This window comes from Larimichthys crocea, chromosome XII (genome assembly GCF_000972845.2).
Source record: "Larimichthys crocea isolate SSNF chromosome XII, L_crocea_2.0, whole genome shotgun sequence".
NCBI classification, from domain to species: domain Eukaryota; kingdom Metazoa; phylum Chordata; class Actinopteri; family Sciaenidae; genus Larimichthys; species Larimichthys crocea.
This window is the reverse complement of record NC_040022.1, coordinates 12,637,204-12,663,360: the sequence shown is the minus strand read 5'-3', so window position 1 is coordinate 12,663,360 and position 26,157 is coordinate 12,637,204. Positions and strand designations below refer to the sequence as shown.

The 26,157-nt window shown below is 42.5% G+C and overlaps 5 protein-coding genes across 6 annotated transcripts in view; 4 read left to right on the top strand and 1 right to left on the bottom strand.

Annotated features, from left to right (window-relative positions):
- The window catches only part of rab3db (RAB3D, member RAS oncogene family, b), a 33,638-nt gene extending 14,686 nt beyond the window's left edge, over nt 1-18,952 (top strand). Inside the window, exon 6 of the transcript XR_002042802.2 lies at nt 18,919-18,952. The gene's annotated coding sequence lies outside the window, so the exon portion shown is untranslated. The remainder of the gene's footprint in view (nt 1-18,918) is intronic.
- Nucleotides 516-5,881, top strand: epor (erythropoietin receptor). Of its 2 annotated transcripts, none has more exons than XM_019272966.2 (8): nt 516-787; nt 920-1,055; nt 1,260-1,426; nt 2,102-2,253; nt 2,376-2,532; nt 2,633-2,720; nt 2,841-2,946; nt 3,166-5,881. In XM_019272966.2, the coding sequence occupies exons 1-8, from the start codon at nt 550-552 to the stop codon at nt 3,883-3,885; spliced, it is 1,764 nt and encodes a 587-aa protein (XP_019128511.2). In that variant the 5' UTR covers nt 516-549; the 3' UTR covers nt 3,886-5,881. The 2 variants fall into 2 exon arrangements, with proteins under 2 accessions (XP_019128511.2, XP_010748488.3); XM_010750186.3 differs by having other exon boundaries at nt 518-787; nt 2,859-2,946.
- swsap1 (SWIM-type zinc finger 7 associated protein 1) lies at nt 6,021-8,207 on the bottom strand. The gene is made up of 2 exons (XM_010750192.3): nt 7,907-8,207; nt 6,021-6,755 (listed from the first exon to the last, which is right to left on the bottom strand). The coding sequence occupies exons 1-2, from the start codon at nt 8,174-8,176 to the stop codon at nt 6,204-6,206; spliced, it is 822 nt and encodes a 273-aa protein (XP_010748494.3). The 5' UTR covers nt 8,177-8,207; the 3' UTR covers nt 6,021-6,203.
- znf653 (zinc finger protein 653) lies at nt 8,468-17,296 on the top strand. Its single transcript, XM_010750190.3, has 10 exons — nt 8,468-8,784; nt 8,920-8,960; nt 10,586-10,903; nt 11,026-11,531; nt 11,613-11,790; nt 13,981-14,065; nt 14,198-14,315; nt 14,392-14,506; nt 14,583-14,682; nt 14,901-17,296. The coding sequence occupies exons 1-10, from the start codon at nt 8,489-8,491 to the stop codon at nt 15,076-15,078; spliced, it is 1,935 nt and encodes a 644-aa protein (XP_010748492.1). The 5' UTR covers nt 8,468-8,488; the 3' UTR covers nt 15,079-17,296.
- Nucleotides 18,953-19,700: 748 nt separating the features above from the next.
- Nucleotides 19,701-25,933, top strand: tspan34b (tetraspanin 34b). The gene is made up of 8 exons (XM_010750185.3): nt 19,701-19,969; nt 22,239-22,316; nt 23,083-23,298; nt 24,442-24,516; nt 24,619-24,726; nt 24,804-24,932; nt 25,040-25,129; nt 25,370-25,933. The coding sequence occupies exons 2-8, from the start codon at nt 22,260-22,262 to the stop codon at nt 25,427-25,429; spliced, it is 735 nt and encodes a 244-aa protein (XP_010748487.3). The 5' UTR covers nt 19,701-19,969; nt 22,239-22,259; the 3' UTR covers nt 25,430-25,933.
- Nucleotides 25,934-26,157: the final 224 nt, after the last annotated feature.

Sequence of the window (26,157 nt, the reverse complement as noted above, 5' to 3'; positions counted from 1 at the left end):
GAAGCGCTTTATTGCATTTAAACTGACAGGGGATGGGCCGTTACACGCCCCCCTGGAGCTACTTATCATGGGTGAAGAAACAGGGGCGTCTGCGGCTGTGATAATGCTGGTCGAATGAAGAAAACGTGAGTGCAGTGAGCAGATAAGAAACCGTTTAGGTCTACTTCTTCTGGTGTGTGCGAGTACTCTGCGGTTTCCGTTACTTGGGCACATGCAGGGATTAAACTGGCTGAGGGCCAACAAGGAGTCGGGCTTCAGTTCCTTCAGCTACACTTTCTATCTATCTATCTATCTATCTATCTATCTATCTATCTATCTACGTTTGTGCGCTTTTACGCACGGCAAGTCAAAGGCGCACTTCTTCAGTCGCCACAGCAGTAGAAACAAGTCGTAAACATCAATGAGCGCGTGATTCCCGCCCATCAACAAGTGTGTAAAAAGTTCTCTAAGACTGATCTCGCCCCACCTCTCCTAGAGTAAAAAGTAAACAGCTCAGCTCTGCGCACCTTATCGCTCCAAAGCAGGCGCGTAACGCGCGTTGCGCTATCCATGGTATCTAAACAACAAAACAAGCCTCCCCCAGTCGAAAACAGCAGAAGACGCGCTCGAGACAGGTTGTTCTCTAGTTATGCACGCGGACAACAGAAGACCAAAGTCTTTCTGTTCACAGAGGAGACAGACAGGATGATATGCCATCATCTGAGCCGAGTGCTGGCACTTTGCGTAATATTGTGCGCCATGAAAACAGCTTCCATCGTCCACGGCGCACGAGCTTTCGAGAGAAAAGGTAGGATGACTTTTTCTTGCTGTGACCTTTAACACAACCTCTGAACTTCCTGTCGAATAATCTGTTGGATACACCGCGTTATACCTTCCACTTTAAGTGATAAAAAATCCTCCTATCCTCCCACCTCCTCAGTGTCTATGATGCTGAAAGAGGAGCCAGTGAACCCCAAGTGCTTTGCTGAAACCAGGAACGACTTCACGTGTTTCTGGGAGGAAGATGAGGAGAGGGCAGGCCATGTGGAAGAGTACTACTTCACTTACACCTACCAGTAAGTCACATTGATTACGGGAACACATGTGGTGTCCAGTATGGTCAATATGCAGCCGTTTAGAGCTGACATTCATGAGCTAAACTTTTCTTTTTCTATTCCAACAAACTATTTAAGGGTTCATTAACCTTTTCATAAAACAGTTTGAGGAGCCTGGTGTTAACAGATCAACCCTCTCTGTTTCTGTACTTCTGTCCTGAGCAGAAATGAAAACGGCAGCAGGTGCCCACTGACTGTCATGCCTGCAGACGGGGGGAAGAGGCTGTTTGTCTGCCATCTGAACCGAGCCCAGATGTTCGTAGAAATGGACATAAAAGTTCATCGAGAGGGAGTGCTGCTCCACAATCGCAGCCTCCTCGTCGAGCTCGTCTGTGAGTTATTTCACTAGAAACTGTGTCAACTGTTCCACTAAACCCTAAAGTTAGAGGAGTGCATCCACTGCCTCTCAATAATGTGTTTTTTTAAAGCTCCTATAATTACATTTTTTATAACGGCAAATGTTGAAGCAGTTGCTTGTAGTGAGAATTATCGTCTGCATGTGTGGTTCCCTTCAGCTATCCAGAGAGTTATAGCGTCATTCAGTTTACTGGGTTGGTTTTACGGCGTGCAACTATGTTGTTTTCAGCCTCAACACGTAACTACTCTTGAGAAAAAGTTGCAAACTACCTGCCAAGCACCAAAACACAGACATTAGCCACTAGCACATATTCCCAAAACCAAAAACCGAGCTACAAGGAGAGTGAATATTGTTTTACATTCATCAAGTGGAGATCAGCACAACTACAGATAAATGTTAATCTTTCTATATACCTGCTGGATGTGGAAGTAGGCAGCTGTTTGCTGACAAGTTTGCAATATAAGGGTGAAAATTTGTTTTCGCTGGCCAAAAAACGTGTTATTGCAGGTTTGTAATCAGTGTAGACATTGACATTGTTGTAATCATGTCTACATTGACAGCAATATAACTCTGCAATAAGGATATGACAGACAGACTTTTGGTGAGGAATAATCTAATAAATCTGCCCCAATGTCTATCTGGATTTCAGTTTTTCTGGACCCTCCGGCTAACGTGACAGTGAGCAGCACGGGTCAGCAAGGCCAGCTGAACGTCAGCTGGATTGTCCCTCCTCTCAAGTACATGGACGACAGCATGATGTACGAGGTCAGCTACGCCACAGTGGACAGCCACATCTGGAAGGTACGGCGCTTATTTCAATGACCTGCATGACCCAGCTGATATGTTAGAGGTTGGGCAACAGGTTGGTTGAACGGTAGGATCACACACAAACCTGTACTGATGACTCGAGGACTGTTTTGCAGGTGGAGGTGGCACGAGCCAGCTCAGAGCTGATCCTGAGAGGCCTGCAGCCAGGAGCAGAGTACAAGGTACGAGTACGGGTAAAGCTGGACGGGATTAGCTACAACGGCTACTGGAGTGCCTGGAGTGAGCCGGTGTTTATGGGAACACTTCCTGCAGGTGATTATTCATTGACGAACGCAATACAAAAACATGTCATATACTCCCAGAAGTATGAGCACATCTTAAAACACTTTCTTTGTTCTTCAATGACCTCCAGAACTTGACCTGCTCATCGTGTCCCTGACTCTTATCATCTCTATCGTCCTCATTGGCCTGTCTCTCACTTTGCTCCTGTCACATTGCAGGTCAGTCAACTAGAGACACACTGCTTATCTATTAGCCACAAAGAACACGTTGGCTGCCGTTGACAGGACCTTCCAATACTGATGAATGAGAAAGAGACGGATGTAGAATTTCATTTTCAGCATGTGTGCTCTCTTCAGGTTTCTTGTGAAGAAGATTTGGCCGACTATTCCAACTCCTGACAGCAAGTTCCAAGGTCTTTTTACCGTTTATGGTGGGGACTTTCAGGTAAGAACAAGACAAGTGTGCAGCCCTACGAGAGGCTCTGTGAGTTTGTACTTGTGCAACAGTTACCATCTTAGATAAGCATAAGAACTAGACATGGTCTGATGGTGACTTTTCACTTAATACCACAAATGTCAACCTCAAGGCATGTCAGGAGAGTATCTTCTCAGAAAATCCTGTTTTAAGAATTCTTTGTTGATCCTTTGTTGTGTTTCTATTCAGGAGTGGTTGGGGCACACCAGTGGAGGGCTATGGTTGACTCCAGCTTTCTTCAACCCAGAAGAATGCCCCTCTCCTCTGGAAGTCCTGTCAGAGCTCAGCCTTTGTCCCTCACTGCCTCCCCCACCTCTGCCTCCCAAGACCTCTAGAGCTTTGACCACAGGCAGAAGGGAGGACATGAAGAAAGGACTAGATGAGAGAGGCGATTCAGCTCTGACGGAGGGATGGAGAGCCACACCACATGACCACTGGCTGATGGACCGCTTACGGGCGCTCCAACAGAATCCAGTACCCAGCTCCCAGTCCTCTCTGCTGGAGTCTCAAGATGCTTATGTCACCCTGAACGCCAACAACCACAGCGAAGAAGAACACCTGGATGACATTCTAGAGGAGGAGTTACCCCTTGAGGTGCTTTTTTCCTCCAGAAAGACAGCGTTGTGTGAATCTCACTCTGACCTGGGATCTGTGCAGCAGAGCTCTGGGTCTGGTCGCCTTTCGTCACAGTCCAGCTTTGAGTATCCAAACCATGTCTGGATGTCTAAAGGCCCTCTGTACACCTACATGGCAGTGGCAGACTCTGGGGTTTCTATGGATTACAGCCCCATGAGCAGACTAGATGACATTGGAAAATTGGTTATCTATGCCAATGATTACAAGAACGAGATCCCTGCTCATAGAAGACCCTTCCTGCCACGGCAGCACCCTCTCCATGATGACGGCTGAGAAGCTGAGCTCAACTGGACAGGCTGCACATGGACTGAGCCTTGAAGCAGGCTCAGTGAAGGGTACAAAACTATGGAACCTCTCTCTAACTGTTGAGAAAGGTTTTCAAGGCTGACTTGATCCCAAAGCATAAGCTAAAGGAAGACTTGATGTGTATATGTAATATTTACTTATTCAAATCATCCTGGATCTGTACAGAACATTACCATAACACAGAAATCTGTAACTATCCTATCCTGTAGATCAGATCAGGATTTTATGATAATTCACAAATATTAAAGTTCAAGAGTGTTTCCATAGTGATTTCTTCATATCTGAGCTAAGTGTACTCTTACTTTTGAATGACAGAATGGCTGTTCGAGGAAAAATACAGAAAAGACTGAACTACCGATGCTAACGTGCTGATGTTCACCATTTTCTCCATCTTAGTTTTCACTCCCTTACACCAAATTAAAACTAATTAACATTTAGATGATGGTGGTAAATGAAGCACTTCATCCTCTGCGGACCATGGACAAAATGTCATGGTTAAAATCTACAATGCCCAGCTTTTAGTATTTTAAAAATTGAATCAACATATTTAAGGCATCTTAAAATGGAAATTTTTGAGGGTTTGTTGACAATAAAAAAAGAATATCAACCGTGTACTCTTTAATACCTTCAAATTTAAACACCACAGCTTCCACTTGAACCCTGCATCCATTATGTCATTTCTAAATCTGAAAACTGTATTTGTAAATAATATTATGATACTTTTTGTATTTTATTTCCCTGAAGCAGAGCAAAACAGATCAAATGACCACTACTGTAGGCTGTGCAGGAAGCTTTTTAAGTCAGTATCAATTCATGTAACTGTAGTTGTTAGAAAGCCTTTAACTTGTCGTGTCACTGCTGCCATCTAAAGAGCAGAGTGTGTACAGTCCGTCCTAACATGAACATTTCTGTTCAAAACATGTCAACTGATTCCAGTTTTTAAATCAGACTGAAATATTTCTTTTGTTTTTCATGCTTGCTTTTGTCTTAGAAAACATATCTTGTTATTGAAATTGTTTGGCTCTAGTAGTACATCTCTAAACATTGTTGACTTCTATTATTGTTATAGGTTTAGTAGTGTGACACAAAATGGAAACAAAGGTTTAAAACTCAAACCCAACTGAACTAACTGACCATGTCTTACTGCTGCAAGACAGCAATGAATTATTTATGAAAGATGAAAAAACTAAATTCACAGATTGAAGATTGAAAACACACATTGTTTCACGTTTGTAGATCACATATCAGTTTGGCTTTTCTTCCCTATTAGGCAGCATATACTTTAAGAGATGTGTCACACTCACATGGTGAAGGTCTCTGTCTTAAATATTTTAATAATTAAATCCTCAGTAGTAGTTTGATTTGAAGTAGAGTGATATTTACATTTTTTTCACTTTCAGAAACATTCAGAATATTCTGTACTGATTCTGAAATTATTTTCAGTTTTCAAAATAAGTTTTTTTTTTTTCTGATTTGTAAAATAATTGATATCCATAAATTCAACATCTCGCATGTTAGTCACTCCAGTGTTTCAGTGCATCAGTGGTTCCCAACCTGAGGGATGGGACCCCTCAAAAGGGTTGCAGGATAAAACTGAGGGGTCATAAGATGATGAAAAAAACAACACATACATATTTTATACAAAATGTTTATTTTAACATACAGTTTATTATTCTGACCTTTCTGACCAGCAGCTCTGTGGTTGGTCAGTCAGTCCACCAAAAGTTCAGTTCTTTGCCTCGGAGGCTGAAATGTTCCACACAGCTATTATGAATACATACTTGTTAACTTTTAGGTTGAATTTCAGGTAAACTTTGTTCTAAGGAGTCTTGTGCCAGAAATGTTGGTAACCACTATTCAGTAGTCTCCTTCCTGTGTCTGTGTAATGTAAGATTGTATTCACATGTTTGATAAAGCTTTATGTCACTTCAAATTTTAACTCATTAAACTTTGCACATCTTCACCCGCTGTGGTCCTCTTAAGTCATGTCTGAAATTGTGAGCAGCAGATTGCATCGTGCTGTAACAGTGGTTTGGTTTATCATGTGGCATCGTACTGGAGGAGTCACTAAGCAAAGACAAGAAGTGCTCTGACTGAATGAAGAGGCGTGGATCAAGCCATCCTTTTGCTCATGAAAGAATGATCTGCTTTGCTCGGATGATGAAGTGCAGCAGGAACTAAGGCCTGTTGTATGTAAAGAATATGGATATTCTGAACAAAACAACCCCTCAGTGAATATATCGACCAACAATCACTTTTCCAGTCTTACAGAAATAAAGAGATTTTCAAGCCGACTTAAACTCCATCAAACCATCAGGGTAAATTAACAGCTGCCACTCTTGGGCTACAGGTGGCCTGTCCTCACTGTCTTTGGTACTCGAGGCCTCTGTCATGCCTGTCCCAGAAAGGTAAATGTGCCACAGCTCCTTCAGTCCAGCTGCTACAGCTTCATAGCTCCTGTCTGGATCCAGAGTACAGCGTACCTGGAAATACCTATCAAGAACATCAAGGATGGGATCTGTGGCGGGAGCTTCCCCACCGGCCTGCCCACTGTCCACTCCTGACTGGAAAGAAGTGATGAGGTGGCAGGGTGCCGAGCTCGAGGAGCGTTGTTTCAGGAGTTCCGTGAGAAAGGCAGCGGTGTCGCACAGCAGCGCAGACAGGTGTGCCGCGCAGGACTGCTCTCCTGGATGAGATCCATCATCTCCAGGGCCACGCAGGTAGGCCTCCAGCCCGTCAACTATGATCAGGGAGGGAGGTGTGTTGGTGGACTCATGAAGGCTTGCCACCTGCTGCAGCAGCTCCACCACCGTCCTGGGATAGGAAAACTTGATTTTCTTTAAAAAGAAGATGAATCAGTCCAGTTAGCTGGACGACAAATGTTTGGTTTGAAAATGAACTGACACAGCTGACTGATTATCAAAACAGTTAATATTTGATTTTCTGTCAGTCAACACATTATTTTAGCAGTGTTGTCCACACTGTATCCTGATAACGGGCTTCCATCTGACATATTATGATAAGGCAACTTCTGAAATGTTTGCTTAACCTTTGTGTCTGACATGGACACTTTGTCCAATTCTGATTTTCATTTTGTGACTATTTTATAGTGGTTTTAGCAAGAGCCTTGAAAACTGGTAAAGGTTCATCATTTTTCTCATATTTTTGAGTTCCAAACCCAATGCTGTATGACACCTGCCAACTCTGAGAAAATCAACTTTCCGGCACATTTACCACATTGGACAGAAGTGTCCATAAAAAAGGCAGATTTCAGATTTTTTTTTTCCATTTCTAATGATCCAAACTACTGATTTAATTCATTTCAAACTTTTAACTCCTTCAATGCCAGAAAATAGAGTCGCTGGTAAAAAAAGAAAATGGTGAAAGAAAGCACATGAAAAGGGGGTTGTTTCCAATACACTGACTTGGATTTGGTTTGTCATTGATGAGTAACATGGTTGATTTCCAGGGTTTTTTAGTTTTTTTGTAGTGTCAGATTAAAGAAATGGCTCCCATAGACTTCCATTATTAAAAAAAATTAATTGAAGTCTATGGGGCAATGGGATAAAATGCCAATGTGCACATATGACACAGACTAGCACACACGCCATTTCTTTAATCTGACACTACAAAAAAAATAAATTATTATTTTTTTTTTTTACCAGGGACTCTATTTTCTGCCATTGAAGGGGTTAACAATCTGAAATTAATGAAATTACAATTAAAATTGTTATAGTGTTGTAATATTGTAAATAATATTGTAAAAACTACGTTTTATACTTTGTTACAATTACATACAATAACTAAAATATGTTATTTCTAAAACTTTTTGAATTTTCTTTGATTTCTGAAAATCACCAGTGAGGGACGTTGGTCTCAAATGATTCATAAACCACAAATAAATTAGTTACAGCGTGTAAGTCTGTTATAAAGGGTAACTCATTAAAAACATAGATCCCGCTCACAGCGTGAGGAAAGCGGTCTCTACCTTCAGACTTTGCGGGCTCAGGCTGGGAACACACTTCTGCAGACACACCGGCAGACTCTGGATCTGTGTCTGCGTGAAGAACGTCACTTTCACGCCCATCTCCGAGGCCGCCGTCACGGCCGCCAGCAGCAGCACGGAGCGGCTGACGCTCCGGTCTCCGAGCACCAGAGCGCTGCTGGTTGTCGGTGACGGAGGAGAGACAGCGAGCTCCGTCCGCACGTCCGTCTGCGACATAAAAGTCCTGAAGACCAGTGTTAACACGTCTGTCATGGCTGACACTGTGTCTGCCGGCTCAACTTTCCCGCCTCTGTTTACATGTCACACATTGGTGCTCGCGCGGCTGCGGTCCGTGTGAAAACACTCGGTGTACGCTGTCGTTCCGCCGCAGCGCCCGGTGTGCACGGTGAATACATTTACCGGTATTTATGAAATACACGCACCCATGTACTGCACGACTGTGTTCGGTAAAGTTCACACCTCCGTGACGAGGGAAGACGAGCAGAAAAACACCTCCGCGTCAGTGCTTCCTGTTGTGTGTGACAACGTCCGGGGTACATCACAACATCAGCTGCTGTGGCCAAGATGGCGCATAGCCTGGCAGAGGTGGAGGTTCCCCTGGACGCTGACCGCGCCGGGGACCACGGGAAGGGGGTCCCGAGGCGCTGCAGGGGACGGCCCAGGCTCACGGACTCCGACCGAGCTCAGAGGCGTCTCGAATCCCGAAAAAAGTACGACGTGAGGAGGGTGTACCTGGGAGAGTCTCACAAGCTGTGGAGTGAGCTCCGCAGGCGGACCAGCCTGAGTGATGCCGGGCTGGCAGAGTACCTGATCCTGCTCAACTCCACCTATGGAGACAAGTACCAGCAGAAGTACTGCGGGTGAGCCCAGGCCGTACAAAGCCCGCTTTATGTTTTATACAAGACAACAGCCTGCTGTGATTTGATCAGATGTTCCCTTCATTTCACAGAGTGACTGTTGTGTTCATGTCACCTGAACGTGTCTCTGCATTACAGGAAGAAGACTGCTCCAGAAGGCTCGGCGAAACAGAAGAAAGGTGAGTGGTGTCAAATATCAATCTGTTATTGAACCTTCTGTTTCCTTGTGTGACCTGATTTGATTTCTATGCTGACAGCCGTCTGATTTCATGTGGGTATACTCACTGCTACACTTGTCAGCAAAAAAGTAACATTTCACCAAGACCAACTATGCTTATTTTCAGATGATTATATATTAATGTAATGCCATTTTTTTCTCCTGTAATATTCTGCCAGTATGTCCTTTGAAACACACAACAAAATAAGTTGAGTTAGACTGTAAATAGATCGGCCAGGTTGACGTGGCAGCTGATATCAGTTTTAGAGTGTCACCATCATCAGCCACAATGCCTGATCCTGTGTGAATCGCTCAGTGTAGAAAATAAGTCATTTTTTCTTACTAAGTAAATGTACTTATTAAATCAAATATTAGTAGAATAAGTTATGTGAAATGATACGTTCTGGTTGACTTTTTAAATCCAGATTATGAGATAGTATAACACATAGTGAGCAAATCATTTTTTTATTAGATTATTTTTTGTTCAAATGTTTTTTCAAGCACAAATACTGTGAACACTGAAGTTTCAACACAATATGTGAGGGTTTACTGCTTCTCTTCATTTTATGTGACACTAACTTAATGTCTTCGCTTTGAACGGTACTTTGAGCTCTAGGAAAAGTTGACATTTTTCACCCCTTTCTGACAGAATAATAAGGGTTGCAAAGGGGTGGAACATTTCTGGTAAATTTCCAGAAACTTTCCATGGGAAGTTAAGCTGGGGAATTTTGGAAATATTCCAAATCTGAAACTACATGGGAATGATGGAAATTTATGGGAATAAACTGGTCATTGGGGGTAATTGAAATGAACTGTATCATATCCAAACATAAATCTAAACATTTTGTGTTGCCATAAGCCGACATCCATGCAAAACAATAAAAAAAAACATTTCAACAGATTTATTTGTAAGTAGAACTTTATCAAGTTTGAATTATTTTATTGAACAATATTATGTAGTCCACCAGCTCTGATGTGTGTCTTCAATAGTCTCTGTGTGGCCTGAGGATTTAAAGTGTGGTCCAGGTACAGAAATCACCTGTGCAGGTAGGGGGCGTGGCCTCAGTAGCCCTGCAGTAAGCAGTGTGCTATGTGCATGTGATTGAAGATATTCAAGTGGACCTGCATGAAATCTGGTTGTTTTAGTCAAGATGATGTTAAAATATATTTTCCCCAACTATATTTAAGTTCACTGTTAAAGGGCCAAACTTCTCATAAATTCCCATTAATTCCCATGGAAAGTTTCCAACTTTGAAAATTCCCAGAATTTTGTGGGCCCTAAAAATAATAAGTTGTTCTTTAATGAGAACAGCTGTTAGGGTTAGTAGCATCACTATTAAACAGTTTAATTTTGACTTTTTCTATTTTTCTTTCCTTGGCAGAAATGGGCTTCTATAGAGAGTGTATTGTGTACATTGTATGTGGCTTTGTTGCTCTCTTGAATGTTTATCCAACAGTACTGAACGAGGAGTTTGAGTGTGATCATTGAATTTATGAGTAGATTAAAATCAGAGAAATTCCTTTCAAAGGGTCTGTTTGTCACTCATCTGTGATCTTTCTTTGGGCTGATTTTCTATCATTTTCCAGGCAGGAAGGAGCAAGTCTCCAGCCTCCAGAGCCTGGTGTGTTGGTATCAGGACCATTCCCGCTCCTGTCCTCATGAGCCCCAGCTCAGAGCCTTGGAGCCCCAGCCCAACTTCTCCACCGCTGCCATCTGGCAATGTGACTGTGACCACTCATTTGTGCAATACCTTTTCTCACCGCCGAGGGAGGCAAGCGACTCGGAGCACGAAGCGGAAGTAAACGGAGAAGGCGGCGGAGAGAGTGCAGCAAAAACAGACGTGCCCGCGGCAAAAGGCGTTGTGAGCAGGAAGAGGAGAAAGGAGGCTCACAAACAGTTCAAAGGTGCAGAATGAGAACTTCTTTGACTTATCGGGCAGGTTTTGACTGAATGTTGATCTGACTAGTTAGATGTTTAACCTGTAGCTGGTACATCCTGATGATTAACTTGATCTGCTCTTCTGTAGATGTGGAGGAAAATGTGGATGTTTCTGAGGGACAGCATATCACCATGAGCCCCATAGAACAGGCTGCAGCTGTAAACCACCAGACCAGAATAGAGACCTCTTCCAAGGATGTTCCATTGACAGGACAGCCTGCCTGGGAGATGGAGATGGTCATGGAGCGACAGCAAGGCTCCCCCACTGCAGCATTCCACTCCACCCCCTCAGAAGAGGAGGCAGAGGATTTGCGGCGAGGCAGAGACGGAGGAGAGGAAGAGATAAGGACTGTACCGCACAGTTACGAGTGTGTTACGGTGACGGCGTCTTTAGCTGATAAACTGGTGAAGGCGGACGAGGACTCGGTGCTGTCGCAGAGCTCCAGTGGCTCAGTCGGAGTGGGAGCTCAGCCGGATCTCTCAGTCCCGCCACCCACACATGAGCAGAGCGAGCTGTTTGATCCTCAGACTCTACAGACGGTGGTGACCAGCTGTGAGATTCCTGACCAGAGGTCCACTTTAGAAGGCTCACAGGTAGGTAGACTATGCCTTGTAGAGATGTTAGAACTATTTCTTTTCTCAAAAGTTACTGTTACCATCTTTTTCCATTCATAGTTAATTATAATTACTGGACCCAGCTACGAGGCCCTGGCATCAGAGGGCATCCAGCTCAACATGGGAGGTGGAAACGTAGAGGAAGTCACCTGCACTGTCATCGGGGGTGTCACCTACAACCCTGTTTGTGCATCGGACTCAAAACTCAGACCAGTCGAGGATGAAGACTCCATGACAGGTGCGTTACCTTCAGAACTTGCACTTTTTTCACAGTGCATCCAAAATGGGAGACTTAAATGTTAAGTGTAAACAAACTAGGATGCCACGAGTTAAAGGTGTGCCAGAGATAAGGATAATAAAAGCTCCAGTTCTGACATTGCAGTAGCTCAGCTCCCCGTCAGCATTCCCCCATACCCGAGCCAGTAAACCTCCTCCTCTTCCACGGGGTGCCGATGCGTGTGCAACGCAGTCCCCCTGCAATACGCGGGTGTTCTAGTCGATGTTTCAAACCCCACCGGTTCCGCTGCAGCCTGGTTCAGAAGCATCCCAGAACGGGCCTCCATGAAACACGCGGCTGTTCTATTTTTAAAGGACGCCACCAGCAGCCTGCGTCAATTTACACAGAGCACCTCGAGGTGGCAAGGAAGCCAGACACAGAAACAGCATAAAAAATCCGGTGGATTTTACAAATAAAACACCCCGTGCAAACTGCCGGTTGTAAACACCAAATCTGCGCAAGTAAACAAAGTCTGGCAGGCTAAACGCTTCTGAAACGCTTCCGGTGGTTCGAAGTCACGTGCAGGACGGATCAAAAGTGTCGCACCGGCGATGTGACAGAGACGTGTCTAGTAGGGTTTTGGGGTAACACTCCCCTGGTGCTCTGAGCTCACAGTCCGGGTAGCCCAGCTAACAAAGTGAGCTAACATTAGCTAACAGCAGCTATAGTTGTCAGCAGTTTACTTCACTGTCCATCAGGAAACTCTGTAAATCACAGAGAGTTGAGGCGGAGGACATCAGAGGGAAAAGCAGAAGTTACAGAAGCCCAAAGTTACAGGGTGTTCACCTGATTTACAAGTCAGTGTAGCATCAACATGATTTAACATCTATTGGTTTATGGTACGTTTCCTTCGATATTAGACGTCATAAAAAAGTTTATGCTGCGTTTAATGCAGTCATAAACCTTATGCTCACTCTGCACTACACACCAGGTGCTGACCGGTCATATATCATTGATTCAGACTGCTGGCTGCCACCTGTTTTGTGACCCACGGGGGTTCATTTGCCTACACCAAGAACCACGTACAGTATACTTTATATACATAAAGCTGTAAGCAGTAGTTTCATAACAGCTGACTAATGTGGCCAGAGCTGCTTTACATCTAGTTTAGTGACATTTGCATTTGTACCTTAATGTTACAGTGCTGCTGTCGGCTGAGGAGTCAGTGTACATTCTGTCCAGATCTGACACCCTCTGGATACTGTCAGAGATAAATAAATGACTTAATTTGATATAATAATATATTTGAAATAGAGATACTGATATCCTGCACCACAGTAAAGAAATACTGATGTGGCTCAGAGATTCAGAGTCAAAGATGCTCTGTTACAACCAATCAGAAACCAGGATAATGTTAGAATCACACAGCGATATGAATAACCAGCTTCCATATCATCAGCATTAAAACCACCATTCATCATATTACGGACACTAGTGTGCATGTGAAGGTACTGACTGATGTGACAAGTTAAAATTAAGAAATAAAATCTTATTTACCAACCATACCTACAGAGAGAGTTGAGTGCCACTCTTCTTGCTGTTCCCTGTCCTGCAGTGCTTTACTGGAACCCGACTGTGGAATAGTTCCCACTGCTTTTTTAACAGTCGCAGTAAATTGCATTTTCTTTTGCAAAAATCTGTGCTTTAGATGGAAACTTGACAGATGAGAAGGTCATTGACAGAGCATCGAGACCAAGACAAGACCAGGACCAGATTGTGTCGAGACTGAGACAAGACCAAGAATTTGAATGGTTGAGACCAAGTCAAGACCAGTATATAGCCTACTTAGGTAGTTTATGTTATACTCTTTAGGTGAGGTGTGATCCCAGTCGTCTCAGTAAGCGTTGAACTGCAGGATTTCTGAACTGCTGTGTGTGTGAGACAAACTCTTTGTGGTTTAGGAATACAGATTTTATTCCAGAGGATTAGGGTGATATGTTTTCACAGACAGGTGATGTAAGGTTGTGATTCGATTGGTCTTGAAATAAAATCCAGAGTCCTCTTTGTCTGAGACTAAGACGAGAACTTTAAAAAGTGGTCTTGAGGCCAAACTAAATTTGACTCTGATAAAGGTCCTTGAGTACTCACTCTTCAACTGCAGAGGGTGGACATCTTTCATTAGTCATTAGTTTTCACACTGTTTCTCTGCAGGTCTGAGCGACAAACAGCTGCTGCAGCCCACTGATGACGCTTTGGAGCTGGGAAGTGACAGAGAGCTGCAGCGGAGTCTGAGCAGGTCAGCTGCCCACATACACACACTGCATGATGAAATATGTGTGGAGGTTTGAAGTCTGAGGAGCTCAGCAGAGATCCGCTGCACTTATTCTCCATTTACCATGAACTAAGTCTGCATCATGTGTTTTTGCAGTGTCAGGTCAAAGAGAAACAGGCGAGGCCCCGTCATCGAGGCAGACGGGATGCTCAAGATGTTCCACTGTCCGTACGAGGGCTGCAGTCAAGTCTATGTAGCAATCAGTAGCTACCAGGTAAAGTTTCATTCATACTTTATATTTCAGCTTCAGGTTTTTTTTTTCTTAATTTCTGGTTCACTTCTCTCTGTAGAATCATGTCAACCTAGTTCACAGGAAGGGGAGGACCAAGGTCTGCCCCCATCCAGGCTGTGGGAAAAAGTTCTATCTGTCAAACCACCTGCATCGCCACATGATCATCCATTCAGGTGGGCTCACAGAGACACACACATGCCATGCTCGAATCTCTTCAGAACTGACAAACGTAACCAAGTCTCTTCACAGGGGTCAGAGATTTCATCTGTGAGACGTGTGGAAAATCATTTAAGCGCAAGAATCACCTGGAGGTTCACCGGCGGACCCACACAGGAGAAACACCGCTGCAGTGAGTTATTAAAGCTGAAAACAGATCCTGTCATTACACGTTTCACTCAGAGTGCTGGACTGAAGGTCTGACCTGTGACACTTTGGATTGAGCTGAACATTTGTGGCCAGTGTCCGGTTATCTGACCACAATTCATTCCATCACACTGAGGAGGAGGATAAAAATGCATGCATCTTCACACTCTTCTTTTCTGTCCTCTCACCCACGTCACTCGTCAGATGTGAAATCTGCGGCTACCAGTGTCGCCAGCGAGCGTCCCTCAACTGGCACATGAAGAAACACACCCCGGAGGCCCACTACAACTTCACCTGCGAGTTCTGCGAGAAGAGGTTCGAGAAGCTGGAGAGCGTCAAATTCCACAAGCTAAAGAGCCACCCGGACAAGCAGGCGACCTGAGGCACCCAGACACCGGAGTTAGGAAGCTGAACAAGTATACAGGTTGGCCCCTGGACAACCCAAGGAAGACTTCTAGTGAAGAGACAGACTTTCCTTTGTTGTGTTGGCTGTCATGTCCAGGATGATATGAACATCACCTGTGAACACACATGCAGTGGATGAAGTGGGCCAGTCTAATAGCTGTGCAGAACACAGTGCAGGGCCCAAACATGGCTTTTGAACATATTTGCTATAAGCAGGAAAGAAAAGCTGAATCCACGATTGATTAATGATGTCTAATTGACCATTTGTTAAACCCCCATAGCTTCATGACCATAACTACACACAGCTTTGGTGCATTCTCTTTATGATGACGTGGGCTGCGTGGCTGTGAGAGAGACAAAAGTATAAAATGGATGAAACAGCGTGTTATCTGCTCTAATGTAGCATGGCTGTTAATTAGTTTATTACCTGCCTTTGTAACCCAACATTGCTTCCAGTGGTAGCAGTATTTCATGCCATATTATTTGATGGTGTTACAGGTTATGGTTGATATTAGCACAGCCACTGTAATGTCTCCCTGCTGTGCGGGAGCCGCTCGTCTAGGGTGAGGCTAACATTAGTGGCTAAGTCCGGCTACCTGCTAATTTTGTGATGAAGTTTTACATTCCAGCAACTCCAGCTCGAGCGGAGTCAACTTCACCAAACTCAGTTCCCCTTAAAACCCTGTTCTCTTCTAATATAAGTGAAACATCCCCTTTAAACATAGGAATCCAAATAAAACATGTATAAGCTAAGAAGCTAATGTTCAGAGTTACTTTAGAACAAAAAGAGTCTGAACATATGTTTCTTTATCATATTTAAAATAATAGGAGCAACCAGCTCTCCACTGCAAAACAAAAAATAATACTATTCATTTATAACCATCTCTTTTTGTCTGAGACTTTTAGCTTTAGCCTCAGTCTTTTCACCTTTGTAGCTGCGAAGTTCATGTGAATCGTTTTATGACGTCCTCATTTTAATGCGAGTCTGTTTAAAACATTCAAAACTCAAATAATGCCGCATTTCAGCCAACTGTAGCTTAGTTAGCTAGCTAGCTAGCTTCTAATAATGATGATAAACACACAGTTGCAGGTTAGAAATGAGAAGGCGGCTTTTTTTTCTACCTCTGTCTGAAATGAAGGACCTAAAAATCAGTCAGATTTATCACAGCAAGAGTATCTAAAGGGGGGTTCACTGAACGGTCACTTACAATATTTTCCATGAAACATTTTTTCTTTGGTGATTAAAGGGCACATTGTTTGTATTTAATGAGTTAAAACAGACAGAAGTCTGGTACGGTCCATGAAAAAATGAAGTGTGACTTAAATATGACACCAAGACAGCTTGTTGATGACATATTGTGGTTGGTAAATATTTAGATACCGTTACATACGTGTGTTCTAATTAAGGCTGTGTAATTGACCTCACTGAGGTGTGAGCTGTTGTTGTTACAATGCCTGTATACTGACATTCTATTTCTGTCATTCTAAAACTGAGCATCTGTTGTGTAGGCCACCGAGTCTCGATCTTTCCTTTTCCTACACATCTGCTCTCGTCACCCCAGTGTCCTGACTCACAGGCACCGATGAAAAAGTCCTGTGAGTTTAATGTGACAATTTCTCAGGAAGGTTCACCTCAGTCCACTTGTGTTCTCGTGTTTTGCCTGCGTTTTAGTTTCCTAAGCAAATGCACTTTTTCCTCTGCCTCTGCCAGTTTTGTTGACTAACGAATCTCTAAAATGAGAATATGACTCGTATTTGTATTGTATCTTTTTGTGGAAGGCATTTGTTTGTCACTGGTTAATAATATGTAGCGTGTTCTCACCTCCAGCGTAATGCGCTCAACAGTGTGTATGTGTTTGTTAAAAAGGGTGGGTGTGCATGGACGGTAAGAGTCATAAAATGACTTCACATGACACTGAAGCCTTTCAGTTAGCTGAATGTTGTTTGAAGATAAGTCATGATTAAGAGCTCAATTTTGTATATGAAGAGTGAAATGTTACTGAATATAAAGTTCATTTTGATGATTCATTTGAATATGTAATAATTTAAGAATTAAATCATTTTTAATTTAATAACAAAATGCCACATTGCCATTAACATGCTATGATTGATCATCTGTATTCTGCTGCTTTCATCTGTCCTCCGGCTGTGGCTCAGGAGGTAGAGCAGGTCATCCACTAATCAGATGATTGTTGGTTTGATCCCCGGCTCTTCTAGTCTGCATGTCCTTGGGCAAGATACTGAACCCCTGAACTGTGCCATCAGTGTGTGAATGAGATATGTAGTGTAATAGCGCTTTGAGTGGGCGTAAGACTAGAAAGGCGCCATATAAGTACAGTTATCATTCTCTTGAAGTTGAGTTAGTCACTTCCTTTGTTACGTGTAAAATGATTGTCACATTCAGATGAAGCAAACAACACATTGTAAGAAATATGACGCCAAAGTCTGCAGCGCTAATTTTAGTTCTGTTGGCATTTCATTGCAAGTAAAACCAACATAAGAGACACGACATGGAAGTAGTCTCCATGACATCCTCTACAGACTGTATAAAACATGGACGTAGTCTTTGGGACGTCCCCCACAGACTGTATAAAACATGGATAGTCTCTGTGACATTCACCACAGACTGTATAATACATGGACCTAGTCTCTGTAAATAGTTTTGGTGACGTCACCGTCTGGTTCCTGAAGAGCCGTTGTGAAGCTCAGTGTGGTAGCTCTGGTCATTGCCATCTTGGCAGTCCTGTCCCTGCCAGCTCCCAATTAATCTGAAAGTGGTCAAAAGGCTAGAGTGTGGGGGGACCTGAGGTGGGCTGTAAACATGTTTATGTTTAACATGGGGGCCACAGTCATAATGCAAGAAAGTGCAAGTCATAATAAAAGGAAAGAGAACAGCCCTACACCCAGCCTGGACACAAAACACACAGACAAACACATTAGAAAACCTGAAAGCTCTTTATTGTCGTCAGTAGGCAGGTGAGGATATATATACATATATCTAGGTGGTGAAAAGGTAGAGTTTTGCCCTGGAGATGATTTGACTACTGGAGTTATATTTTTGCATGCACACATGAGACCTGTTGTGTTTTGAATGAGGTTGAGCATCCCCTTGTTTGTCTGGCTAATCATTAAAGAGAGCATTCTTCTCTAGAATGGTTTGTGCAAATCAGCACGCCTTGTACACGTCATCAAGGTAAACAGCATCTTTTATTTGACCCTGCCGCAGAGAGACACACCCTGCCAGCATGAATGGTCGTTCAGTCAGCTCAAGTGTGTCAAAAAGTGATATTAAAGTCAGTAATATCTATGATCTACAATCTTATGACAATACAGCAAAATCCATGTGCTGAGAAAGACTGATATGATAGAAAGCTGCTTAATGGATCTTGTTCCAAGTAGCTGAAAAACAGTTTATACACAACTATTATCAGTCATTTGCATTTATTCATTTTGATTTCTCTGTACTTAATTTTTTTCTTAAGAGCAGAAGCAACACTGACATTATCACCTCATGTATTGTTGTGCTTCTGTCCACTTCCTCTCAGCTGCTCATGCTGCTAAATGCTCCTCTGTGTTAAGACTTAATGTGTCTGTGTGCTGTTTGCTGCTCAGCAGGGGCTCACAGAGTTTTTATCTGAGCTTTTTCACTCCAAAGTTGAATGTTGTGGCCAGAAATGAGGCTGACCATCAGCATTAGTCTCAGACTCAGCTTTCTTTTTTTCCTTTTCTTTTCATTTATTTACTTTTCATTTTTCCGCTCTTGTTGGCTCGCAGCCATCTTTTGCTTTTTTTATTCTTTTTCACTGTCATCCACCCTACACACACACACACACACACACACACACACACACACGCACACTACAAAGCAACACCTGACAAACAATGTCAGTCTGTGCTGTTGTTTTCTGGGCAGACTTTTATCATTGTCCTGTATTTCCAGTTTTGTTTTCCCCGTGTTGTCCTGTTCTGTTTCTTAAAAATAACAATAAAACATGTAATAGCAGTAAAAAGGAAAAAAAGAGCTTTAAGCTCAAACACTGAGCTGTGACACACACACTTCTCCCTCGGTACAGTGAATGTGAAGGTGAAGGGAGCTGCAGCGTCTGGTCTCTGCGGGTTCATCGCTCTGAGCAACAGCTTTTACATTTGAGCTCATGTGATCTGTTGTTGATAAAAAAAAATGTGTTTGTGGTGTGTGTGTTGTGTTTCCAAAATGCTGTGCATGTGTCATCAGGTTGATGAAACTGTTTTCTTTATTTGCTTATCTTTTGTAATTTGCATGTGCTTTGAGCTTGCTGTAGAAACCAGAGTGGGACACATCACATGAGTAGAATCCAGTTATTAATTTGCTGCTTTGTTCACTATTTCACTGCGGACACAAAGGTTTGAGATTGAAGTCCATTCTAAGTGACTGTAATCACAGATGCTCGCATTGTTTTGTCATGTTTACTGTCTGGACTGAAACGAACACCTCGGAACAGAGGCACATATGTGAGGCTGCTGTGACTCCACACAGGTGATCTCTCCTCCCCTTCTTCCCTCCCTCAGGAGTGACCAGACTAACTCCATGGTGATGTGTGTTATTACCCAGCCAGCTTTGGTCACTCCCACCTGCTCCTCCCCTCCTCCCTCACCAAGTGCTCATAACCGGCCGGCAGCCTTAAAATAAAAGCTGAAAGCTGAAAAAAGTCACTCACATCGAGCAGAACGAGAGAGTGACAGGAAGCAGGACACACAGAGAGAGTATTGTGGGTCATATTCAGAGCACAGAAGAATAATACACTCCTGTCCTGCTGTTATCTCACAGCCAGTCTGTTCCCGCAACAGCAGCATCCATCACCACGGTGAAGGAGTATTTCCTGTGAAAGGTAAGGTGAAGAACTTTCACTTTGACTGAGTGTGATTTTAAGTTACATGTTGGCATCTGTGTGAGTTCGGAGTCTTTTTGTTATTTTTCAAACACCATACCAACCCAGGGAGGGATCCATCCAACAATGATCCTTTGTCTCCTGAGACCTGCCTGCAATTATTCCATTCAATGGCGTCCTTTGACTTTGTTTTTCATAGAAGTTGGTCAGATGATTCAGACGTTTTGTTGATGCCAGCATATGCAGACCTGTGTATCTGCTCACATATAAAACACATGCAAGAGGGCGCTTGATATGACACCTTCAGACATGGATGGATGTGCGCACCACATCCTTTCTCAGTCTCTGAGACCCGCATGTGATTCGTAGCTTGTTAATACATCACTGGGCGGACTTCTTGATACTTGAGTACAATCATTGACCACAAGGAAGTGGAAATCTCAGGAGTCATTAGATAGAAGGAGTTTGGAGGAGTCAAGGCGACCAACTCATTATGTTTCTGAGGACATCCTCCCCCTCTTATGTATGATTAACTTGATGATCACCAGCTTTAACACCAAGAGCTGACAAGCCACTTCCTGTTGTCTGGTGTTACATTTCATGTTTGTCTCAGCAGACATCTGTGAAAGGTGTGAGAGAATGGAAATAACTTTAAAGGCCGCAGTAGAAAAGGATGAAATCGTAGTGAGAAAAAGGCCACGAGGGATATCCCACTCCTCAGCTCTCAGCCTGGTGCTATACACAATAGGGTTCTGCTCAGTCATTGTCACTGGGGATAACAATTTGTCTGTTTTGTCACGCTACACAAAAGGCACTGTTCCCCATCTAGGAGGTCTACACACACACACACACACACATTTGGAAGTGACAATCTTGGAGAACAGTAGAGGTTGTAAAGGGGGGTGGGAGGAGAAGATTTGGAGATAAACAGTCTGTGTGTGTGTGTGTCTGTGTGTGTGTGTGTGTGTGTGTCTGTGTCTGTGTATGTGTCTGTGTTTGTGAGTCAAAATAGCAAGGGAAGATAAATACTACACGTTTGTGTGTGTGTACTTGTGAAAAAAACCGCTAAAGGGAACGTGTGTGTGTGGCATGAACATCGGAGTCTGACTCTTCCAGAGTGCTGGCGTGTGATGGCCAAGCTGGCTGGCCACAGAATTTTCTATGCAAATACGCACACTGTAGTTTTTGTGCTGTGTGTCTGTGTTGCTTCAACCACATTGGGCTTAAATGTCACAATTTTCATGTATGTAGATGTTCTGCATTTCATGCAAAGAGGGGAAAAACAGAAAGCATGTAATTCGCAGACTTTGGCTCATCTACATCTCAGTGGCTTATTAAAATACTTTCTCAGATCATACAGAGAGGAATACTTCCTCAATCGTCACCTCTATACTCCCATTAACTCTAAACTAAACAAAGCCCAGGGTTCAGTGCAATGTGATATGTGTACAGTACATGTCCTTAAGAGAGTAAAGGAACTGCTCAGGGCACTTTGAGTGTTTAGAGAAAGATTAGTTATTACCTCACAAAGGATAAAAGGTGACTAGTTGGGAAAGAAGCAGGTGTTTGACCCCCGCCCCCTCCTCCTCCTCTTCTGCCATCCACCTCACAGAGGAAAAGGGACAGTCCCACTGTTAATTTGTCACCTAATTGGCAGCACATGATGGCTTAGTGAAACACACAGTGACTAATGGCGTGCACATAGATAGATACTTTATTGTCTTTATTGTTGCCTCAGTCTGTACAAAGGCTTTGTACAGATACACAGACATACATAAATACACAGATACAACATAACCACAAAACTAAACATTCAATACCAGTCACCTTTTATTAATCCATACCTATAGCTCTCCGCACATGCCAGTCACCAGGGTGCCTTGTTAAGAGATGCTATGGCAGCAGGTCGCGTGCTCGCTTACAGTCCAGGGACCTGTATCTGCGACCACACTCCAAAAAATGAAATGTTGACGAAGTTGAAGTTATTTGTGTTATGTAATTGAACCCCTAACATAACATTTTTGAGTTTAAATAACTTAATAACTTAATTACATGGAACCTGTTGGCTTGAATAAATTTAATTAAAGTCAACATTTTATTTTTTTTGAGTGCACTTGAGTGTGACGTGTGTGCAAATGAGTATTTAAAGTAAAAAATGCCATATAAAATTCTAATGTGGCACTCTGTAAAATGAACACAACAGAATTCTGAATTGTATTTGTTGACTGATGCTGAGTAACGTCTTCTCTTCCCTTTGCCTCTTCTATAGGTCGAACAGTCAGCAGCAAAAATGGGATGTTTTGGATTCCTCAAGTTCATGATGTTTGTCTTCAATGGCATTATCTTTGTAAGTTTGAACGTTTCGTTAGAAATACTTCAAATGATTTGATTTTGCTGAGAAAATGCTGTCACTTTGACCTTTTTGACATCTCCTGTATGAAGAAAGGTTGCAGTGTGACAAATGTTGGAAAATATGCAAGCAAAGTGCGAAGTGACGACCCGAACACCTGCGAGACTGAATCTGATTTGAAGAATCAAAACGTAAAATATACTCTCTGTTTGAGCTAGCTGTGCAAATCTTCCACCATTTCAATATGAGTATTTAAAACTCATTTAAAACACTTTTAAAGCAACTTTTTAAAATTTATTTAGATATTTTTGTGATTTGTTGCCCTCAGTGTTAAAGCGTTACGTACTTCTCCCAACCTGGAGCCCAAAGTTACATAGTGTGAGAACAGACAAAAGAATGAGAGACAAGTCAATGAAGCATCAACATCATTTATTATGTTATTTTATGGCTGCACAATGTTGTTTCAAAGCGATGTAGTATTGCACGTTCATAAAGTTGGACTGGTTAAACAGACAGTCAAATCAAAAGCTGCAGATGGATGTACAGTATAGCTTTATATCTTTGATGTCTTTTAGTCATCCCATAATTCCCATAATGCCACTCACTACTCACTAGACCATCCTAGCTTGGTAAATGTCCGTGTCTGTTTCATAGGCGGTGTGTGGTACTCCCCATTATATGGCCTGGCCTCGATGTGTTAAGGTTTACCTTTAATTCTTACCTGTTTCTCCACTTCTCCTCTCTTCCTGCCATTCTCCCTCAGTTGGCGGGTGCTGCCATCCTGGGTGTTGGGATCTGGGTGAAGGTGGACAGCGGCTCCATCCTCAATTTTCTTGGAAAAATTGAAAATGCTCCATCAGAGCTCAGTCAGGTGCTCAATGTGGGCTACCTGCTGATCGCTATAGGAGCACTGCTGCTCATCATTGGCTTTCTAGGCTGCTGTGGAGCTGTCAAAGAATCCAAGTGCATGCTGCTGCTGGTAGGTTGTTGTCTGCTTCTTCACTACGAGTTTAATGAAAAGATCAATACCATTTAGGGTACATCTGTAGTACGCAATCACATAAAATCATAATCATCATTCTAAAGTGTTCCGGCATATTTTAAAAGTTATTATAGCCTAGGTTTAATGTTTGTCAAGACCTGTTGAGCAGCAGACTACATGTCTCTAGCATGTAAGATAATAAACAAATGAGATAGAATGAGAACAGATGAGATAATATATAGTTAGAGGACAGAGCTTCCGTGTCTGTGAAGTGGGTTCGGGTTAGACACGGAAGTGCCTTAAACCTGCATTCTTTCTGCACCTTCATTCTTTTCATTGCAACACTTGGGTCAAACTAAGCAGATGCACTTAACTTGTGTTACCTTATGTGACAAGTCCCTGTAAAATTCAGAGAGTTGTTTGCTTCCTCATCTTTGCATGTTTCCTGTATAAACAGTCAGATAGGGATCGACTTGTGGGATATTCATTGGTGGTCAACAGTGAGTCTGCTATGCAACTAGTCAGTTAGCATGCTAATATCAGTAGATATGTCTACAACACAATAAATATATATATATACTCACAGGACAAAGTGGCAACACTGATATTCTGTTTAGTTTTTTTAATATCTATACATTTATGAACTTTAATTCTGACCATATTTTACACAACTTCTTTATCCCATGAACTCTTTCATAATATGTTGTTGACAAACTGGTGGTGGGTTCATATACTGTACGGACATGAGAGTGGCAATAATCTTCTTATCTAAAGATGAATAATAATAATAACTTTTCAAAAGAGGCTACCTTAAACTTTTAGGACCAGTCATTGATGCACACTATCTTGTTGCCATGAGCACAGTTTCAATAGTTTCGATCCAAATGTGGTGCAAAATGTGGCAATTATGTTTGCTTTATTTCCTCACTGGCTTCACAGATCTGATGTTCTCATCTGCCACTACTTTTTGTCTCTTTAGTGACAAATGAACATTGTGATTGAAGTAAAGTCTGTTTCCATTTTTTTTAATGCACACATCAAAAACGTGTGGAAGGAAATGCACTTAATGTGGCTTTAGACTGATGAAGAATTCATACAGTGACACAAAAGTCAAATAAAATGTTGTGATCTTTTGTCTAGTTTTTTATCATCGTCCTGCTGGTCTTCATAGCAGAGGTTGCAGGAGCAGTGGTGATCTTGGTATTCAGACCATTGGTAAGTAAACTAAAGACCTGATAACTAATTATCATAATATCATAACACGAGTGCTGCCTTGTGGTACTTAGATTCAAAAGCTAACATGTGCTTCCATTCTAGGCAAACGATTTGATTGCCAAGTTAGGCACAGCAGCAGTCGCGAACATCAAGAGGGACTATGGACAAAGTCCTGACATCACGGGGCTGTGGAATACGACAATGAGCACAGTATGTAACTACGTTTTATTCTCTCGCACCATTTTATTGATTCTTTGTGTAACATGAACTCTCTGTGTCCACATTAGTTAAACTGTTGTGGATTCTACAACTCATCAGACTTCGTGGGATCTCCATATTATCAGACCCACAACCAGCAGTACCCGCCACAGTGCTGTTCAAACAGTTACAACCAGTGTAACCAAACAATGGCTATGGTACAGTCTATGCTTTGGAAGTAGCAGAAACAACAAAAACATCCTTGTGCATGGTTCAAATCCAATTTGAATGAATAAATGTCCATTCTGCTCTTTATTTCCTTCAGACGACTGGCTGCTTCCCAAAGATCAAGGAACTGGTTGATGAAAACACGGTGGTGATTGTGGGAGTGGCACTAGGAATCGCAGCTCTGGAGGTATGACTTCATCGCTCTCTTTAGATTACAAAATCTCGATTACTTTAGATTAGGCTGAAGGGCATCAGACAGAGAGAGGATAAATAAAGCTGTATTCAGCATCTGATGACTCATTATTTGTGTCAAGCATGAATGTAAGATAATAAAAGTGCATCTATTATCAGATGTCAACACTTAATTATAATGAAAAACGTGCTTTGGATTCTGTTCTCATTGACTAACATTGCTTTGGAATTGCAGATATGTGCCATGGCTGTCTCCATGATCCTGTACTGCAGAATAAAATCCAGGAGTGCCTAACAGCACATGGCGAGGGCTTTAGAAGGAGCATTTTTTAATCACTCAACCTTTCTCCTTCCATTTGGCCTCTCGAGGAGTGAAGGGCTGTGCCTTTATTTTGCAAAAAAAAACAAAAAAACATGCCAGTCTCATGCAATCAGAATGACTGAATGATATAACAAATCTATTTTTACTACATTTAAATCTATCTAATAGATGCCATATATGAATGTACATTATCTATTTCATAAGAACACTGCACTGTAAAATGGGGAAAAGCACACACGCTGTCTACTTCATCAGAGATTATTTCAAATGTTAAGCAGAGCCACCTGTAACGCATGGCCGGTCAATGAGGAATTACATGATACCTGCATTCATTGTGATAATGAATCAAAGGCTGGTGCGTTGGACACAGGAACCACTATAGTAAGTGTTGTTGCCATGAGGTAGCTAGAAATGATTTATTGTTTGTATGTATGTTGTAAAGTGATACATTTTGAATTAAAGTGCAAAGTATTTGTAGAGTCTGGTGAGTTTTTTTTTTACAGAAATGTTGAAGTGGAAGCTACAAACTAGGTGAAAGCTAAAAGCTATTCTTCTGTCTCAAGCATGTTTGTCTACAAGCACATGAAAGTTTAAAGCAAGTACCAACCTCCGTGACTGGGAAATGAAGCCAATGAGAAAGTTTCAAAAACTGCAGTTCCTCTTGTCGTCCACTTGAGGCTGGCTCCAGAAGTGAGTCAGTC

Bases quoted from the DNA above. Each gene is read 5' to 3' on its own strand.
- znf653 (XM_010750190.3), top strand. From the start codon at position 8,489: ATGGCGCATAGCCTGGCAGAGGTGGAGGTTCCCCTGGACGCTGACCGC. The intron at 11,532-11,612 runs GTAGGTAGACTA...TTCCATTCATAG, and splicing joins CCACTTTAGAAGGCTCACAG to TTAATTATAATTACTGGACC. The intron at 14,507-14,582 runs GTGGGCTCACAG...GTCTCTTCACAG, and splicing joins CCACATGATCATCCATTCAG to GGGTCAGAGATTTCATCTGT.
- tspan34b (XM_010750185.3), top strand. From the start codon at position 22,260: ATGGGATGTTTTGGATTCCTCAAGTTCATGATGTTTGTCTTCAATGGC. The intron at 24,727-24,803 runs GTATGTAACTAC...TGTCCACATTAG, and splicing joins GGAATACGACAATGAGCACA to TTAAACTGTTGTGGATTCTA. The intron at 24,933-25,039 runs GTACAGTCTATG...TATTTCCTTCAG, and splicing joins GTAACCAAACAATGGCTATG to ACGACTGGCTGCTTCCCAAA.
- epor (XM_019272966.2), top strand. From the start codon at position 550: ATGGTATCTAAACAACAAAACAAGCCTCCCCCAGTCGAAAACAGCAGA. The intron at 2,533-2,632 runs GTGATTATTCAT...AATGACCTCCAG, and splicing joins TATGGGAACACTTCCTGCAG to AACTTGACCTGCTCATCGTG. The intron at 2,947-3,165 runs GTAAGAACAAGA...GTTTCTATTCAG, and splicing joins TTTATGGTGGGGACTTTCAG to GAGTGGTTGGGGCACACCAG.
- swsap1 (XM_010750192.3), bottom strand. From the start codon at position 8,176: ATGACAGACGTGTTAACACTGGTCTTCAGGACTTTTATGTCGCAGACG. The intron at 6,756-7,906 runs GTAGAGACCGCT...TTCTTTTTAAAG, and splicing joins TGAGCCCGCAAAGTCTGAAG to AAAATCAAGTTTTCCTATCC.